Genomic DNA, 19,547 nt, shown 5'->3' on the forward strand with positions numbered 1-19,547 from the left:
TTGATGTTAGTAATGTGGTTCTCCCAGCATTGGTTTTTTAAAAAATTATTTATTTATTTGTTTATTTTGCTTAGGATGGCCTTGGCTATTCAGGCTCTCTTTTGGTTTCATATAAATTTAAAAATAGTTTTTTCTAGTTCAGTGAAGCATGCCATTGGGAGTTTAATAGAAATAGTATTGAATCTGTAAATTGCTTTGGGCAGTAAGCCCTTTTTTTTTTTTTTTTTTTTTTTTAAATAAGGAGTCTCACTCTGTTACCTAGTCTTGAGTGCAATGGCATGATCTTGGCTCACCACACTCTCCACCTCCTGGGTTCAAGCAATTCTCCTGCCTCAGCCTTCCGGGTAGCTGGGATTACAGGCGTGGGCCACCACTCCTGGCTAATTTTATATATATTTTTTCTTTTTCAGATGGAGTCTCGCTCTGTCACCCAGGCTGCAGTGCAGTGGCATGATCTCGGCTCACTGCAAGCTCTGCCTCCTGGGTTCATGTCATTCTCCTGCCCCAGCCTTCCAAGTAGCTGGGACTACAGGTGCCCACCACCATGCCTGGTTAATTTTTTGTATTTTTAGTAGAGACAGGGTTTCACCATGTTAGCCGGGATGGTCTCTATCTCCTGACCTCGTGATCCACCCGCCTTGGCCTCCCAAAGTGCTGGGATTACAGGTGTGAGCCACAGTGCCTGGCCTAATTTTGTATTTTTAGTAGACAGGGTTTCTCCATGTTGGTCAGGCTGGTCTCATACTCCTGACCTCAGGTGATCTGCCTGCCTCGGCCTCCCAAAATGCTGGGATTACAGGCATGAGCCATTGTTTCCTTCTATCCATGAGCATGGGATGTTTTTTTCTATTTGTTTGTGTCATCTCTGATTTTTTTGAGCAGTGTTTTGTAATTCTTATTGTAAGATCTTTCACCTTTCTGGTTAGCTGTATTCCTAGTTATTTTATTCTTTTTCTGTCAATCATTAATGGGATTACCTTCTTGATTTGGCTCTCAGCTTGGCTATTGTTGCTATGTAGGAATGCTCCTGATTTTTGTATGTTAATTTTGTATCTTGAAACTTTGCTGAAATTATAAGCTGAAGGAGCTTTTGGACTGAGACTATGGTGTTTTCTAGATGTAAAATCATTTCATCTGCAAACAGGGATAGTTTGACTTCCTTTCTTTCTATTTGGATGTCCTTTATTTCTTTCTCTTGTCTGATCGCTCTGGCTAGGACTCAATACTATGTTGAAAAGGAGTGGTGAGAGAAGGCATCTTTGTCTTGTGCCAGTTCTCAAGGGAAATGCCTCCAGCTTTTGCCCATTCAGTATGATGTTGTTTGTGGGACAAAAACAGGTAATGGGGAAAAGACTCCCTATTCAATAAGTGGTGCTGGGATAACTGGCTAGCAGAAGACTGAAGCTGGACCCTTTCCTTATACCATATAAAAAAATCAACTCAACATGGATTAAAGACTTAAATGTAGGAGATCTAGACCATACCGGCTAACACAGTGAAACCCCGTCTCTGCTAAAAATACAAAAAATTAGCCAAGTGTGATGGTGGGCACCTGTAGTCCCAGCTACTCAGGAGGCTGAGGCAGAAGAATGGTGTGAACCTGGGAGGCGGAGCTTGCAGTGAGCCGAGATTGCACCACTGTACTCCAGCCTGGGTGACAGAGTGAGACTCTGTCAAAAACAAAACAAAACAAAACAAAAACACAAACAAACCCAGAAACTATAAAAACCCTGGAAGACAACCTATTGATACCATCCTGGACATAGGAATGGGCAAAGATTAAAATTAAGAGCTGCATAGCAAAAGAAACTATCAACAGAGTAAACAGACAACCTACAGAATGGGAGAAAATATTTGCAAACTACTCATCTGACAAAGGTCTAATATTTAGCATCTATAAGGAACTTAAGCAAATTTACAAGAGAAAAACAATCCCATAAAAAAGTGGGCAAATTATGTGAACAGGTACTTTTCAAAAGAAAACATACAGGTGGCCAACAAATATATAAAAAAAGCTCAAAACAATGATCATTAGAGAAATACAAATCAAAACCACAATGATATACCATCTCACACCAGTCAGAATGGCTACTATAAAAAAGTCAAACAATAACAGATGCTGGAGAGGTTGTGGAGAAAAGGGAACATTGATATACTGTTGGTAGAAGTGTATATTAGTTCAGCCATTGTGGAAAGCAGTATGGTGATTCCTCAAAGAACTAAAAACAGAACTACCATTTGACCCAACAATCTCATTACTGAGTATATAACCAGATGAATATAAATCATTCTGCTGTAAAGACACATATGTGTATGTGAATGTTCATTGCAGCACTATTCACTATAGCAAAGACATGGAATAAGCCTAAATGCCTATCAAAGATAAATTGGATAAAGAAAATATGGTACATATACACCATGGAATATTATGCATCCATAAAAAAGAATAAGAGCATGTATTTTGCGGGACCATGGATGGAGCTGGAAGCTATTATACTTAGCAAACTAACACAGGAAAAGAAAACCAAATACCACATGTTCTCACTCATAAGTGGGAGCTAAATGATGAGAACTCATGGATACAAAGAAGGGAACAACAGACACTGGGGTCCACCTGAAGTGGGAGGATGGGAGACAGAGCAGCAGAAAAAGTATCTATTGGGTACTAGGTTTAATACGTGGGTGATGAAATAACTTTTACAACAAAGCCCCGTGACATGAGTTTACCTGTATAACCAACCTTTACATGTACCCTCAAATCCAAAATAAAAGTTAAAAACAAATCAAAAGGGAGGTGTTGGAGGCCAGAAGATTGAAGGTCATGATCAACTCAGTATACCACTGGAGGCTATATGAGCAAACAGCAAACTGTTCTCATAAATGCAGAATGTTGGCAAACTGACAAACTGTGTCTGTCTGCCACTCAGAAGGAATGCTGAGGGCAGTCACGCCCCAAGTGCAGTGTTTCTTGTGATTAGGCACATATGAAGCCTGTTAGTAATAATAGGAACCTGTGATCAATTAAGCAGCTGACCAATTGTTACCTCCTCCTCCCTGCTTATTCTACCCAATAAATACAAAGGGCTGTGGAAGCTCAGGGGGGCTGCAGCTGCCTTGGCTCACTAGAAGCAGGGAGCCCTCTTCTTCTTCCCCTGACCCCCTCCTTTAAAGTAGTTACTTTTGTCTTAAATTTTTATTTCTACGTTCATCCCTTTGTTCAGTCGTGTAATGACAGTCTCAAGCAGTAACAGTTGTAATGAATGGTCTCAAGTAGTAACAGTAGTAACTGTTGTAGTAATGGCCTCAAGTAGTAACCATGGTGGTCTGCCACAAGTGGCAACTGAACAGGGACAATCAGGGACAAACAGAGACCTGAAGAGGCCTGCAGGGACAAATAGAGATAAGTAGGGATAAATAGACATAAATAGATAAAATAGAAATAAATAGAGACAAATAGAGATAGGCAGGGAAAGACAGAGACTTGCAGGTACTAACAGGGGCCATAGGGACAGACAGGGATAGATAGGGATAAAGACTAGTAAAAGACTAGTAGAGACTAGCAAAGACTAGCAGAAACTTGCAGGGACAGACAGGGAAAGATAGGGACAGATAAGGTCCTATAGGGACTTGAACGAGGAAGGTCTGCTGGAACAGAAAAATCTAAAACCAACCAGATGAATGAGAAACCCCGTTACAAGTCTGCCAGCAGCAACATAAGGTCCGTGCTCTAAAAAGGTACTGGTCAGTGCCCTACAGGTACAAAGAATGGGAAGTTTTTGAATCAGGATAATATGGGGAATAATTTGGTTATTTTTTTTCTCTTTCTTGTTTGGAGTTTGGTATGTACCATCTTTCTGGCATTATTTCAGGGCTTGAGAGATTTTTTTTGCCCCACTTACACCACCTATAGAAAGTGGTGAACAGGAGAGGCTTGTACCGTCTTCTTTTGTGGCTACAGAAAGGCTAACTTTAGCTTTGGCTTTCATGGATTGTAAACGTGCACTGGCACCTGTGAGATGTGCAGAGGACTTGGGAGGTTTTCTCACAGCTTGTCAAGATGTGGGAGCTGAGCTTCATTGCTCTACGGTGTTGACTCAGGCAATGGCTAATTTGGTAGCTGACAGATCTAAAAGAAGCCAAAGGTTAAGCCCTACAGTGGGAAAGTGTTATAAGTGTAGAAAAATTAGACATTTCAAAAGAGAATGCCATCAGACCTCTGGGCAGAAGGGATCTTATAACACACTTCTCAACAGAAAAAATGCCAGGACTTTGCTCTCACTGCAATAAAAGATATCATTGGGCTAATCAACGCCACTCAAAATTTCATCAAAATGGCACCCTCCTATTGGGAAATGAGAAGGGGGCCTGGACCTGGACACTTCAAACAATGAGGGCATTCCACGTCCAGGCCACAACTCCATTTCAGGGGTGGGTTTCCGGAGGCTTATTGATTTTCTCTCCCCAGGAAGACCTAGAAGCACAGGATTAGATCTCCCAGTCAGAGAACAGGTTGCATTAGTTGGAGGAGACAAACCCACCAAGATTCACACTGGTATTTGGGGACCTTTGCCAACAGGATACACGTGATTAATTTTGGGCAAAAGCTGTCTTAACTTACAGGCCTAGGAGTTGTTGATTTGGATTATGAAGGGGAAATTCAGGAGTGGTAATGTCACAAGATCTTTGGGTTTTGAACCAGGAGAATATATTGTGCAACTGTTGCTTATTCCCTGTAAATTGCACTCTTCTCTACATAAGAAGAAATGAGGAGATAGGGGATTTGGAAGTACAACTAGGAGAGAGATTTATGTATCACAACTCATAGCATCTAGTGGACCCACCTATACCGTGCAAATTAAAGGTTTAAGGATTGCTTTTTTGCTATATTGTCGTATGAGAAGGATAAGCCTCGATTTGCTTTCTCTGTGCCTTCTGTTAATCAGAAAAATCCTGTTTCTCATTATCAGTGGAAAGTTTTACCCCACGGCAATTAACCAAAGAGGCAGAGGCTGAGTTGCAGCTTGTAGAGCAGTTGCTCTGGGAGCGGCATACCTTGCGGCTACATCCATAAAGGCTTTTGCTTCTGTTTCAGTAGATTTACTAACATAGGGACATGCCATCAATGCTGATGACATTTTAGTCTATTCTACCAGTATCACCTTGTGTAACCACCTCTTCTGAATCATCTTGGGAAGATCACAGCCACACCCTTTCCAGCTGAGATTCGCTCCATTGGCACAGAGTTAATAGGGTATTTTCTAAATGGTAGAAATAAATCTCTCTACTCTAAATGGCGGGTCTCTAAATGTTAGAAATAAATCTCTCTACTCTCCCAGATGAGAAGGCATTCCCGAAAACCAAAGCTATCCAGCACTTCTTTAGTAAATGGCACTGTCAGAATTTTATACCTCACTTCCGCACCCTAATCACTAATCAAACAAGAACTTTCAGTTACCCAAGCCCCTTTCTAGGTCCTTTGTGCTGAGCCCAATTTTCTCTGATCTCAGGTGGGCATTTACGGCTAAGCCTGTTATCTTCAGTTTGGCCTTCCTAGGTTTTACAGTCTCCCAGTGAGTGGCCTATAATGCATGGTATAATTCTATTTCACCCTCACCCTTCAGTTTCTCATCAGTATGGATTCTGTTTCCAGAAGGTTCTTATGTCAGTCAGTCTAAGTTAGAATGACACCTGTTGAGGTCTGAGTTGATCAAATCAATCTTTTCATCATTCCCAGCAAAAAAATTTCTGCTTCTTCTTTGGCATGCAATGGACTCTGTTACATCAAGTAAGTTAAGGACATCTCTGTGGCTCCCCCATGCCTAGCCCAGGAATAATGAATTGATGCATCCATGCTTGTGTAGTGCCATTTATGATACTATTATAGCCCATGGTGTATTGAGGTTAATTGGTTACATGTCTCCTTACCTTTGGAGGACAGCAAATGTGCCTGATTCATCCTTTGAATCCTCACAGCTTAGCAGAGTCCTAGGGTTATATTAAGTATTCAGCTGATGTTTAATGATTGCTTCATTATCTAATGATTCTTTTTTTTTTTTTTTTTTTTTTTGAGACAGTGTCTGGCTCTGTTGCCCAGGCTGGAGTGCAGTGGTGCGATCTTGGCTCACTGCAAGCTCCGCCTCCCAGGTTCACACCATTCTCCTGCCTCAGCCTCCTGCGTAGCTGGGACTACAGGTGACCGCTACCACGCCCAGCTAATTTTTTGTATTTTTAGTAGAGACAGGGTTTCACCATATTAGCCAGGATGGTCTTGATCTCCTGACCTCATGATCCACCCGCCTCAGCCTCCCAAAGTGCTGGGATTACAGGCGTGAGCCACTGCACCCGGCTGTCTAATGATTCTTTATATAACTTAATCTGTACAAAAACCCCCATGACACATATTCACCTATATAACAAACCTGCATGTCCTGCACATGCCTGCACACCCCTGAGCTTAAAAGTTAAAAAGAGAAAAACTCAAGAAACACTAATTTCATTCAATTTCCTTTAATGAGTACTTGTTACAGTAAAAGAGGTATAAAGTCCTGTTCCCAAGTCCAAACCACTTTTTAACTTAAATCTTGAGTTTTTCTGAATTACTCAATTTGAAGTAATTCTCTTTATACCTGAAAAATGGTTTTATTGAAATGTTTGGATTAAAAAATATGCATTGCAAGAAGCATATAACAAACATTCTGAGAGTACAAAATTAGTTGTAAAAAATAACATAATTTACCAGTAAACCCACTCATATAGAAATGTGCAAAGCCTTTTGATGTAAAAAGTTTTGTACACCAAGCACCTATTTTTATAACTTAGCTTCCCATGGAGAGATAATGGCTTGCATGCATTTTATGTATTCATAACATACATACAAGTCTCGGTCTTTTCAGTGGGATAACAGTTCACAACTCTTCAATTTGAATTGTAATGAATCTGGTGACAAGGATTTTTCTCTAATGGATTCCAAAGTTAGCCAGAACTTTTAATGTCAGGATGAAAAAGCGTGTAAGGTGTTATATTTTCTTCAATTCCTTTACCACAGGAGGCTAACTCCACAATTTCCCTCATGTTTTTCATTCAGAAAAAAAAATATTAAATTTGTGTTCAGAATTATTTGATGATTGCTCTTTGTGCTGATGTTTCAGTTCCTGAAGTCAGCTTGGCTCTCACAATTTTCTAAGGTCAGGTTATTGACTTAGGTTGTATAAACATTTTTGTCTGGTTTTTGGATTTTCACTGAGAACGACCTTCCCTTAATCGTCTTCTAGATCCTAATCAGAAAGAAAAGAGAATGTATAGACTGTAAATGTTAGGAAATTTTAAAATTTAAGAATATATTATTCTCTGTATATCTATCAGAGGCCATTATTTTTTGTAATAAACCTTAGATTATGTTTTCTTAATATCCTCAACTTATGGTGAAGCAAATATTATGTTTTGATCAAAAGTATATAAAAACAATAATTTGAAATTTAAAAATTTTAACTCTTTAGAAAATTTGTGTGAATTTGGATATTTACATAGATTTACTGACACATTCTTTAGTTAAAAAAATCAATTCAGTTGATCTTTTACTTTCAAAGATCTGTATATTGGATTGGTTTAAAGTAAGATGTTCTTATAGTGCATTGATAAGCCTTGCATCTTCTTTTGACTACTAGTATGTAATTAACCCAGAAATTCCAAACTTGCAATTCCAAGCTTGCAATTTAGTCTAGGTTCCACAAGGGAAATTCTTGCTCTCTCAGTGTATCGGAATGTAAGATAACTTAAGTGGAGGAATTAGCAAATCCACATAGTGTAATTATGAAATAAATTGTAATGCACATGTGATATATATATATAATTTACACATTTAAATGAACATTTTGTAAATAGCTATATTAATGTTTTTTGCATATATACATTTCTTATTTACTTATGTCTCAAACTGTAGCATTGTCTCACATAATACCATTTTTAAGAATTCAGGTCCACCTGCAATCTACATTTGTTTATCTCAGATATTCAACAATTTCTTTTGGACTTAACTCTTATATACACAAAATTATATGTATACTTAACTTGTATGTACAAAACATTACATATATATATATGTATGGAGAATATACACTTGAGTCTATCTCAAGGGTTCAATATGCCTACGAGTTTACATGAGTATGTTGACCTTTCCCTTGATATTTGTTATTAGATTCTGATAGTATAGAACATGAGAAATTTATTTTCTGATTGTTATCAAAATGCTTTTCATCGAAACTGGCTAGCTTTTCTCTCTGATCGATAACAAGTTTCAATAAAATACTTTAAAATACTTTCCTATTGTTTGATTTCTCTTCATATAACAAAAGAAGCCATATACATACATTACTATAGCCAATACACTTACCTTGAACTCTTTTGTTGGCTTGCAACTTCCTCACAGGTGTGTCTAAAATTAAATTGTTGTAGTTAGAAATACTTTGCAATTATCGCTAAAATCAGACAGGAGACTATGGTTAAGCAGAACAGTGTAAAGTCTTAAATAAGTATCACTTAGACATGAAGATTATTTTTAGTAGTAAATTTTATGATCCTCAGAGTTTCACATTTTTTGACAAAGGACAAGTAGACAGTGTTTTCCATATATCATAATGAATGTTTCTTAGTTGCAAAACACATCGTTTCATTATGGATTTTGGAGCCCCACATAATGTGCCATTTTTGCAGAGTAAATGACTTACATGATTTTTTCAACTTTTTGTAAAAAACATTGCCTTATGATGAAGAGTTATTAAATGTCATATAAAGTTTAACACAAGTATCTTCCCAGAGTTAGGCACCCATTTTTGCAGTCATACCTATGTGCAATGTATGCCTCCGTAAAATTACCACTAAGATCAATTTGTGATTCCTTTATTGTACATGAGGACAACAAAGTAGCATTGACCTAATGATTCTAGAAATGTTATAATAAGTAATTCAGGAGGAATATGCCATCACCCTTATTCCACCCCCCAACCTGATTCAGTGTCAATCCTATGAGATCCTTTTAAAAAATTAACTAATAAAAGCTTTCATATTTAAGAACTGCAAGTGTTTCAAAACTGCTGTTTTGTGTTGTTATAGTTGTAACATATTTCTCAATTCTCCTGTTTTTCTTTTAGTTTATTGACAAGACTACCTGGTAGGCCTAAATTCACATTTTCACTCAGTTTTTGGGCATTTGAGATCAAAGAGTAAATATGGTTTCTACAGTTACTTCATTTTTCTACTTATCTTTTTAAATTTTTTCTCCAAATTTTGACTTCTTTTATATGTATCATCTATACTCAGCATGAAGTCCAATTTTTTCTATCATATACATGTTTTTAATTCACTGAAATCATATAAAAAGTAAGCAATGAAACTGTCACTGTGAATGGTTTTGGCTATATGACACCAAGCAAATTTTTTAAAAGAGAAATAACATTCAAAAAAACTTATATATTCTGTTTCTGTCTACTTAGCACATTTTCACATGTCTTTCCCCCCAGAATATAAGGCATATAATCATTTATAAAACCACATTAATACTAGAGTAAAATATAGAACTATAGAAAACTCTCACTATGTTGGATAATGGGGAGAAGTCTGTGTAAAACAGCGAAGTCTGAATTATGAAATATTCTCCATTAGATATAAATACATGTAAGTATAAATATTTCTTAACTTCAGGTTTATTTGGTAACAAAATAATGGCTTCTAAAAAATTGTCAAGAAGAGACAGATCCAACCTTTAATTGGTGCGCAGGCACATTGCTTATAGTGAACTTATTAAATTCCAAATAGCAGTTAATTGTATAACTTAAAACTGCATCATAGAAGTATTTACCAATTTCTTTTCAAAACAAATGTGCTCACTCAGATTTCCTTTCATAATTTTGATAGCATCCAATTAATGAGGTTTTGCTATGATAATATTCCAGAATAAAAAACGTTCAATGTGTCAAACAAATACTTTGAAAGAACGCTTGATTAATGTGTAGAAAACAGGTTTACTCCTAGCAGCTCTCTGCTATGTCAACATGAATGAGAGTTATATTAGATCACATTTAGAGCAGCAAAACATGGGAAGATAAGCCAATTACTTGAATATGTTGGCACAAGGAACCACCCTACATCTTATTTCCTAAAGCATGCAATGTACTCAGTTCAATTATTTTGACATTTCATTTACATGTTTGCCTTTTGTATGTTTCCATGGCTATGACTATGGAAATTTAAAGTTGTGTGTGAAACATTACTTAATTGACCATGTTAATGTCAATTGATGATTGACAGTAACATTTGATGACAGCTTACTTTGTGCTGAACATTGTTCTAAGAGCTTGTCATATGTTAACTCGTTTAGACTGTAGGTATCATTACTATCCTCACTTTCAGTTGAAGGAAACAAGCAAGAAAAGGGTCAACTAATTTGGGATTGAGTTGGGGCTCAGATTGAATGCAGACCTACAACTCAATCTACTATTCTCTATAGAGGTTGCAAATCTTAACCTCTTATATTGGCAGATTTGCGAAAACCTTCAAAAATGACTTTGTTGTTATTCCTTTCGACATAGTCTGTTATCCTCCTTTAATTGCTTGAGTCGTTTCAGAATGCATAGTTCTAAGGTAAGCACAAAAATTTTATGCATTTAATAAGAAATTTTTTCAGTTAAGGTCTCGGAAGTATATCCGTGACAAATCACAACATCAGTACTCAAAGTACCAGTTAGCCATGTTAATAGTCATGACTTAAATGATTGAGAAATATACTCAAATTATCAAAAGTACAAAAATGTACTACATGTACCACAATGTATACAATATGAACTGTTTAGATAGAAAATTCAGTTTTAGGTAGAACTTATTGAGTTGAAGAGCGTGGTTCAGATATGTATTAATTGGCCAGACCTTGGGAAAAAAAAGTCTTACATAGTGTAATCTTTACTAGCTTCTTTTATCAATGCCTTTTAGGATCTAGACAAGGGGATACTTGTGACTCAGTAATGACCTGATGGTTTTAGATAGCTGGAAAAAAGAGAACAAGCAGGTCCAATTAATGCTGGTACTAGTAATTCTACCGCATATAGTGTCTTTCCTACAAAAAGCAAAACCTTGGAGAAATGATTTGATAAAAACTTTTTTTTTTTGTTTTTTCACAATGCTACAATAGTTGACATGGCATTGTGAAAACTGATGCCTTACAGATATGTAGAGGAGATCACACACTGGGAACTAAAGGAATAAACTTCTGGGATGATCAGAGACAAGAGCTAAGAAAGGAGTTCATTAACTAAAAATTGAATGTCATATACTTAACTTGTAGCAGTTATATATTTTCTTGGCTGAAGCAATTCTTTAATATTTAACTGGATTTTTCATAGTGGCCTCAATAACAGGGGCTTATCAAAGGGGAAGAAAATATACTTACCTGAAATTTAAGCCTAAATGAATTAAAGCAATATAAACGGATGCAGCTACTAATTTATTGATTCCCTAAAAAGCATTACCATTCTACAAAGCTGCTTACTATGGCAAGGACTAAAAGAAAAAAAAAGAATTCAATTTGATCTTCATAATGTGTTTGTCTCTTCCCTCAAATCCTTAGATTTTTTTTCCTAGCAGACAGTTGAGCATTTAGGGGTAGATAGGAAATTCTTTGTTAGATCCTACAGGAATCTTTGGTTCCGTTATGGCTCTGTTGTGCTATGTATTCTTAGAATTCTGGGAGGAAACTTGTATTTTTCAGACATATGTATTTCTATTGAGGGAAAATTCAATCATTGGTTGAATTAAAAATTTTTAAACTATCACTGACAAGTTTCTAAATACTATTTAAGAGATTTTACGTTTATTAAACTACAGAATATAGAAATAATAATTGCTAAAAATATAGAAAGTCCCAAGATAATTTACATTTTCTTGGACATAGTGATACAATTTTTAAAAGTATAAGCTGAAAAGCCATCTGGACTGTGTTTTGGATAAACATCAAACTTCAGTTATGTTTCTCAATTAGTAGTATATTTCAAAGTGCCTATTTGGTATTTCTAAAGAATTTAAATACATGTTTCACAAAAATAATTTTTCAGCTTAATACTTTCCTTGTTAAAAAATGAAGTAGAAATTTATTTATTCAAATGTCAATGATACAAATTATGTATCTATATAAACACAACATCTTTGAATAATTACTATGTAGGTTTCGTGTAAGATTTTGAATTCTTTTTTTTTTTGTTCTTAAGGTTCATTTAATGCCACAGACAGAGAACATTCCATAAAAGATTAAGATTAATTTTATATGCAAAATAACTTATATCTGCAGGTATAGATTATCACTCAAACTGTTAGAAGAAACAGATATTCATTCCCAAGAATATAGTTTTGGAAAAGAATGTTACTAAATGCACTATTTTTGGCTATATGTACGCATAGAATTTAAAGACATGCCTTGATTGCTCTTATGGGGGCAGTGAATATAATTTTTTAAATATAAAAAGTATATCAAATTTGGACTTGCTTAACAACTAGCAATTTAACAATTATTTCCCTTTCACATACTTAAAAGGTCCTTAAAATTATCTGAATCAAAGCAAAAAAAATATTCATTGCTCCCCAAACTTTATACCATAGAACTTTTTAAAGACTGTTTAAACTAGTAATCATTTCTTCATAACTATTAACTACCATTGAACCAATCCATCTATTAAGACAACAGTGGATGTTGTCTTTTTTTTTTTAACCTAATTAAAAGAAAAAAATCTGCTTGCTCAGTCTTTAAAAAGTTGAACTCAGTCACTAGAACCTGTTAAGGGGGTTAGTTGTTGTCCTTTTACTAACCTCCCTGAAGCAGTCTTTTAATTTCTTCATCTTCAAATAAATGACCATCACCACCTTCAATGAATTTGGTGACCTTGGTGACCTCTGAGAGGATACATGTTTATAGCAGAAATTGGTTTATATAACAAAATAAAGACAGCAGACTTAATGTCATAAATAATGGCATCTGCCCAATAATGAATTCCAGTCCAACACTCGATTCTTTCACAACTTTTAGTGCTGTTATCTGACATACTAATATTCTTATAAAGTTGTTGAACAAAATACTGTATTAAAAAACAAATATGACTGCCATTTATGCTTAATTCCTTATTCTTGTGCTTTTTTCTTGCTGGTATGGAAATGAACAATAGAATGAGATAGAGTATAAAACATGTAGAATGCCTCACAGATTATTTTAGACTTGTATACGGATAGCTTAGGTAAAGTCACATTCTTATTTTCCTAGAAGTGCTGACCTTCTTGGAACAATTTCTTCAGAGTTTCTTCTGTTTCTCCGCCTCCAGTAGAAATCCTAGTGTATTTTATTTCAGGACCTGTGAGAAGGACAATGAAATAGGTCTAAAACAGAAGTAGGCAAACTTCTGTGAAGTGACAGAGAGTAAGTATTTTACACTTGTGGGCCATGTAGTCTGTGTTGCAACTGTTCAACTCTGATACTTCAGTGTGAAAGCAGCCTTAGGTATTATATAAATGGATGGGAAAGACTGTGTTCCAATAAAACTTTATTTCCATAAATAGGTGGCACAAGCCATACTTGCTCACTAATTGTTTAAACAAATACTTAAAGAATAGCTGGATTAAGAATTTTAGGCTAATTTTAGGCCAACTGGACGCTAGTTTGGAAGTCTGATATGAGGTTTACTAAAATTATTGATCAATTGCTTTGTATTAACTTGCTTCTATTTTGGCATGTAGATGTATAGACCTTAAGATTAATGGAAACTCAAATGAGGAAATGGCTTTTCTTCTAGGGTCCTCGAACTCATTAACACACAGTAAAGTGAAAATGGTATATCATATCAATGGTATATCATATTACACGTATGTATGCGTACATGTAATAAAAACAAATGCTTTTAGATTTGTCTACAAATTTTCAATTCAGAGTAAAACATAGATTACATATTTAGAATAATATTATATCTGCCAAAATATGAAGTAACTTTAGTAATCACTATGAAAATGACTTGTTTCTTTAATGATTCTTATATTTGGGGATTAACTATAATTTGATTTTTATAATCTAGGCATAGATCCATGTATGGAATTAATGGCTACCTGTAATGATTCGTTCTTCTCGTGTCTCTTTTTCAGTTATTTCCACAGGCACTCCATCAATGATTTTGGTGTATTTTTTAATAATTGGCTCTAAAAGCAGGGGAATACAAATGCATTTGATTTACTCTTATATTTTGACTATACATCCATAAGCTAGACATTGTAATGATTAACTATATTTCTACAAATATTACCATTTAAGATTCAATCATAAACATTTTTAGAACATATCCCAAAAAATCATATCAATAGGGATCTAAAAGGTAATAGATATGTCCTGAATCTTGGTTGAGAGAGAGGGCCATTTGACATGCTAACTCTCCATGTCATACTTGTTTTCTGGATGTGGAATAAATACTTAGTGAGAATGAGGGAGTTCTATATCATTGGAATGGGAGCCCTATCATAAATCCTAGTAGTGGAGTGGCTTATTAGACAGACACTTATACAATAGTCATTTTTTCCTACTGTTTCTAATATTTCCTTTTATACTGACATTAGTGTTACAATTTTATTCCACAATCCTCACTTGTATATGCAAAAATCATGACATTTTGTTGGGCCTGGTGACTTAATAGATAAATTAATTTCAACTAGATCCATTAAAAGCTAACTATGTTTTATTTCTGACCAGCTAATAGAACTCATAGCTGAGAAAATAATTCCCACAATTTTTATAAAATAAGAACAAAGAGAAAATATCGGATGTTCAATATTTCTAAACCAACACTATTTCAAAATAATCACAGCGAAGGTAGTCGGCCCCAGGTAATATACAGAACGCACCTCCATGGATCACTTCAGTTATTGTTTCACCTTCTTTAATCAGTCTAAATTCAGGTTCACCTTCAATTTCGACTTTTGTTAGTGTGGGTCCTGGGACATTATTTTAGGAGACAAATTATCATGTTAAAACAGTCCTTTAAATTTACCGGAATAGGACATTTATTTCAACATTTAGTGTTACTCAACTCAAATGTCAAAGTGGTTTCAGGCTCTATGAAGTCACTTTTAAATATTTCCCATTGTCTTCAAATTAGACAAGAGTTATGAGAACAAATGATTTAGTCTGTTTTTGTACTACTAAAATTACTTTCATCTCCTTTAGCTTTTAAACAGATGGATAAATCCATCTGTTTATTCGTAGTTATAAAGTATGATTACGCAAAATATTATATGTGGCTACACTTTGCAGATCACGCAGTATGTACACATTTGTGTTTCTCTGATAACTGGTGTAGATCCCACTTTATCATACTGATATTGTCTATTACTTTTTCCTTATTAAAATTTTTCATTTAAGTTTTAAAATCACTCAGTACCTTATATTTTTGATCTAGTGGGTATAGGAGTGAACATAAGAAAGTACCAAATGTATACCTACCTTTAAGATGCTGAATGTCAGGTTTTATGAGGAAAAGAATTTGAGCACTTACCTTCTGTATGGGAATGATACAAAATTAACCAATTAATAGATAAACAGTCCTTCAAATGCAAAAGTTAAACTAGTGTTGCATTTGACTTGCAAAATGATTTTGCTACCACAGAAAATCATTTTGAAGGTTAGAAAGCTGCTTACTACATTAGTTAATTAAGACTGTTTCACAGAGGAGTAAGAAAAATAAGTTCAGTACATTTAACTCATACTGTAATAGCTTTCAATAGTGGAATGCAACTGTTGCTTGCTTATCTTTGAAAGCATTTTTTTTGCTTGTTCAGAAATTGTCAATGTACATGATTACCAAAACTAAACCAGCCTAGAACAATCCAAAATAATGAAAATAAAAGTAAAGTTTTTTGAAACCATAAGTATTTCATGCCATAACATTTGATATATAAGGCCAAGGGATATTGAGCACAAAACATAAAGCCAGGTTTTTAAGGTGCGGTAACTTCAAAAGAAAGGATGCCTAAGGAATTTAAGAACCAACAATGCGTTAATAAAATATCTAAATCAATATTTCTTTAGAAAAGCCAAACTGAAATTTTGGAAACATCGTTTATAGTTAAGCTCTATGAAAGAAGAGATTTTCTCAAAATTGTTTTCCTATTTACTCCCAACACCTCAGAAAGTACCCAGCACAATAGCTGCTCAATAACTATTTGTTGAATTGAATTTTAGCTGATTTATTCTTAATTCCAAAATGCTGTTATGTATCTTTTATAAGAGACACCTTAAAATTGTGTCCTGGAGTTTAATTTATTTAGTAAGAATTTAAAAGTCATCAATAAATCTGTAATTGTTCAAACAGTAAGAAGGAAATGCCAGTAGCGATCTTGGAAGCTGGACCATTGTAAATTACTACTAAGATAAATATTTATTTCCTTCATTATGCTACACAGGAGTGTAATTTCTGAACTCAAGTTATTAATGAATAGGTGACACAACTCCATTTTTCATCCATGTTCCCTTTATAAGAAGAAGCCATGTAGAGATGACACTCCAGTATGAGCTTAACTGAATAAAGATTAGTAGGATAGAATCCTACTGACAAAGATTGAGGAGATAAATAAGTTGAATAAAGAAGCTTCAAAGGAGAAGAATCTTTGAAAATAAGAACATTGGCACATGTAAATAATTTCAGGTAAAGAAGCTGTGCACAATTATAGTGCAAAATTTTAGGGAATCTGATTTTTAAAAACAGGACAAGATTTGATTTTAAAATCAATTGTATTATCAAAGATCATTGTGTCATGTTTTATTACAATGATCAAGGAACATTTTTTCAACAAAAATTTCTGATTTAATTTCTTCTTAAAATACCGAATTCTCTTCATCACTATAGAAAGTCAATTAAATAATTATAATTATAGTATTTTTTTCAAGAAAAAAACAAGGATAGATTTCAAAGAATAACTCAATTTTAAGTCTCAAGAATAAATACTAATATAGATAACTAATTAGCTAGGAAATAAGTTTTTACCTATGTATTTTCAATGTATAAATTTAAATTAACGGCTTACTTTAAAAAATATAGATAAAAGTATTCAAGAAGTTACCTTCTCAAACCATCAAAAGAAACAGCAAAACCAAACATAATTACAATTAGAGTTTCCCAAAGATTCCATCAAAGATATAATCTGTTCTCTTTTTGGAAGACTGTTTCTAGCTTTCTTATAGCACAAAGAAGATAACTAGTTCTTTTCTCTGGGTAAGGTGCTACATTAAGATGCTTATACATGGAAATTTAAAAAAAATTAAATTGTGATCCTTGGACATAATTAAAATACATGAAATGAAAGTAACGTCAAAGATGTTGAAGTTGGCTAACACACGTAGTAGGAGTAGAGAGAAAAGTAAGTTCTTATTTAATGTTCTAGTCTGAAACATCAGGAGAGAATGTGTGTGTGTGTGTGTGTGTATTATATATCTCTCATATATAATATATACGTCTGTATGTAAGAATATGTTCAGGACTGGAATTAAGTATTTTAAAAATCAATTCACTGCATAAACTATTCACTTTGTTTTATAATTCTGATGGTCTAATTAAAAAATATCTCATGTGTGGTTGTAATTTTAAAAGCTTTCAGTAAACATAGCTTATATGCTATCTTATGTTACACAATGAAAAATGCCTATACTTTTTTTTTGGAAGAGCTTCTTGTATTGTTATAAAAAAGAACATGTGGGAGATTGGAAACAAAGCAACATAAAGAGTATACAGCCTGTAGGAGTCTGACTAAAGTAAAAAAAACTCATGATGTATTTGTTTAGTGAGTATCTGTGTACTAAGTTAATGCAATGCCAATTAGATTCAAATTAAATCAAGTACAAGCAAATGTACTGAAAGTATTAGGAATGCATCATCTACTTTGCTAAATAATTTGCACTCCGCATTCTGCAATTACATGAGCATGCCATTGGTATAATATTGGTTATACAACATTTAACATGTTAGTTTTTAAAAGAATGTAGATACATTCATAGAAATCAGTATTTTTACAGATGTTTTTACAATAAAAGGAACCATGTATAACATTGACTTTTACCTTCAGTTTTGATAATAGGCTGAAGACTGCCTTCAATCACTTTAATTTTTGGTTCCACAACTTTGGTTATAATTTTAGTTGCTGAAAGTATAGAAAGTGGAACATGAAAGATATTTACATAAAAACCTGAACAAAGATTCTTTTTTTTTTTTTTTCCTTTTCTTTTTTGTCTCTGTAGGATACTAAGGTACAGGACGTGGTAATATGTTCAGGCAGTCAGCTACAGGAAATATTTATGGTACGTAATGTAATATCTTCTGATGTCCAGGTGTTGAACTCTGAAGTCTAGTGACTTGAATTTGATCTAGTGAAATATATACTCACAAAGTGAAGAATTATATCTAGAAATCTGTAATTTTTAATTGTACCACTAAAGCGCTTTACCTTCTTTTGTACTTCTTGAAAATACTGGCTGCATTGCAACAGAAGACAAATATGATTAATGTCATGCAATTCATAATATCTTAAACTGCATTGCTGGATTCTTTCTCAGTTAAAAGAAAAAATGAAAGAAAAAGGCTTTTAAAATGTTTTTCATGCATCTGATAACGGTGACATAGAAAGGAAAAAATGAAACATAGTTCAGAATACTTAAAAGTAAGAATAAATTTCAGCCAGCCAGACATGGGCTCTATTCAACAAACATGATATGATCAGTATTTAAGTTATAGGCTAAAATGTCTTTAATTTTCAGCTTTGTTATCACTATCCTTTTTTTTTTTTTTTTTAATTTAAAGGTATATATTTTAAACGTGTGTCGTCTACCTAAGTAAGATAATAGTCTTTGAACTAGGTACTATGTTTGCTGTTTGGGTATAGGTTCACTAAAAGCCCAAACCCCAGCATTACTCAATATATCCATCTATGAAACCTATGTGTGTACCCCCCTGGATCTATAATAAAAGTAAATTAAAATAAATTAAATACCAGTCAACTATTTGGTTGACTTTGGTTGTACTGATTAACTGGAAATGTGCCTCTGAAGCCACACAGCCAGAGCAACTGGCTTTTTGTCATTTCTAATGAAAAGCCTTGAAAGATGGTTCTATTAGATAAAGGGCCACACTGAAGCTAACTGTGCATCCAGATCACATCAAAACAGCAGAGGTGAGATGTTAGCACAGCTTCGGTTTCTGCAGTTCTCACCTCATGCTTGTAAGATGTTTAGCTGTGTCAACTTTTTGAATTAATGTGGGTTCTTAGCCTTCATAGACCCTGTGTTTCAGCTTTATTAGGTTTTGTATTTTGAGATCTCAAATTGTGAAGCTCTAAAATAAAACAAATCTGTGTGTTCAGGTATTGGTTCCACAGGTGGTCTTGCCACAGAAGAACCTTTCCATGAAGGTCGAATACGAATACACAGGGCTCTCTATTGCTACTATCAAAATGGACTAATTCCTTTTAGCTTACATTTTTTACATCATGTT

At 34.3% G+C, this 19,547-nt stretch overlaps 1 protein-coding gene across 10 annotated transcripts in view; it reads right to left on the reverse strand.

Annotated features, from left to right (window-relative positions):
- Window positions 1-6,491: 6,491 nt before the first annotated feature.
- The window catches only part of POSTN (periostin), a 35,721-nt gene continuing 22,665 nt past the window's right edge, over window positions 6,492-19,547 (reverse strand). Inside the window, exons 17-23 of one of the 10 annotated variants that reach the window (XM_002824179.5) lie at window positions 18,121-18,201; window positions 14,914-15,003; window positions 14,128-14,217; window positions 13,305-13,382; window positions 12,847-12,930; window positions 8,390-8,431; window positions 6,492-7,274 (exon numbers count right to left, since the gene is read on the reverse strand). In XM_002824179.5, coding sequence (XP_002824225.1) covers window positions 7,237-7,274; window positions 8,390-8,431; window positions 12,847-12,930; window positions 13,305-13,382; window positions 14,128-14,217; window positions 14,914-15,003; window positions 18,121-18,201 — 503 coding nt within the window. In that variant the 3' untranslated portion in view covers window positions 6,492-7,236. The remainder of the gene's footprint in view (window positions 7,275-8,389; window positions 8,432-12,846; window positions 12,931-13,304; window positions 13,383-14,127; window positions 14,218-14,913; window positions 15,004-18,120; window positions 18,202-19,547) is intronic. The other 9 variants (XM_009248582.4, XM_002824180.5, XM_063714889.1 and 6 more) reach the window with 9 other exon arrangements.

This window comes from Pongo abelii, chromosome 14 (genome assembly GCF_028885655.2).
Source record: "Pongo abelii isolate AG06213 chromosome 14, NHGRI_mPonAbe1-v2.0_pri, whole genome shotgun sequence".
Lineage (NCBI taxonomy): Eukaryota > Metazoa > Chordata > Mammalia > Primates > Hominidae > Pongo > Pongo abelii.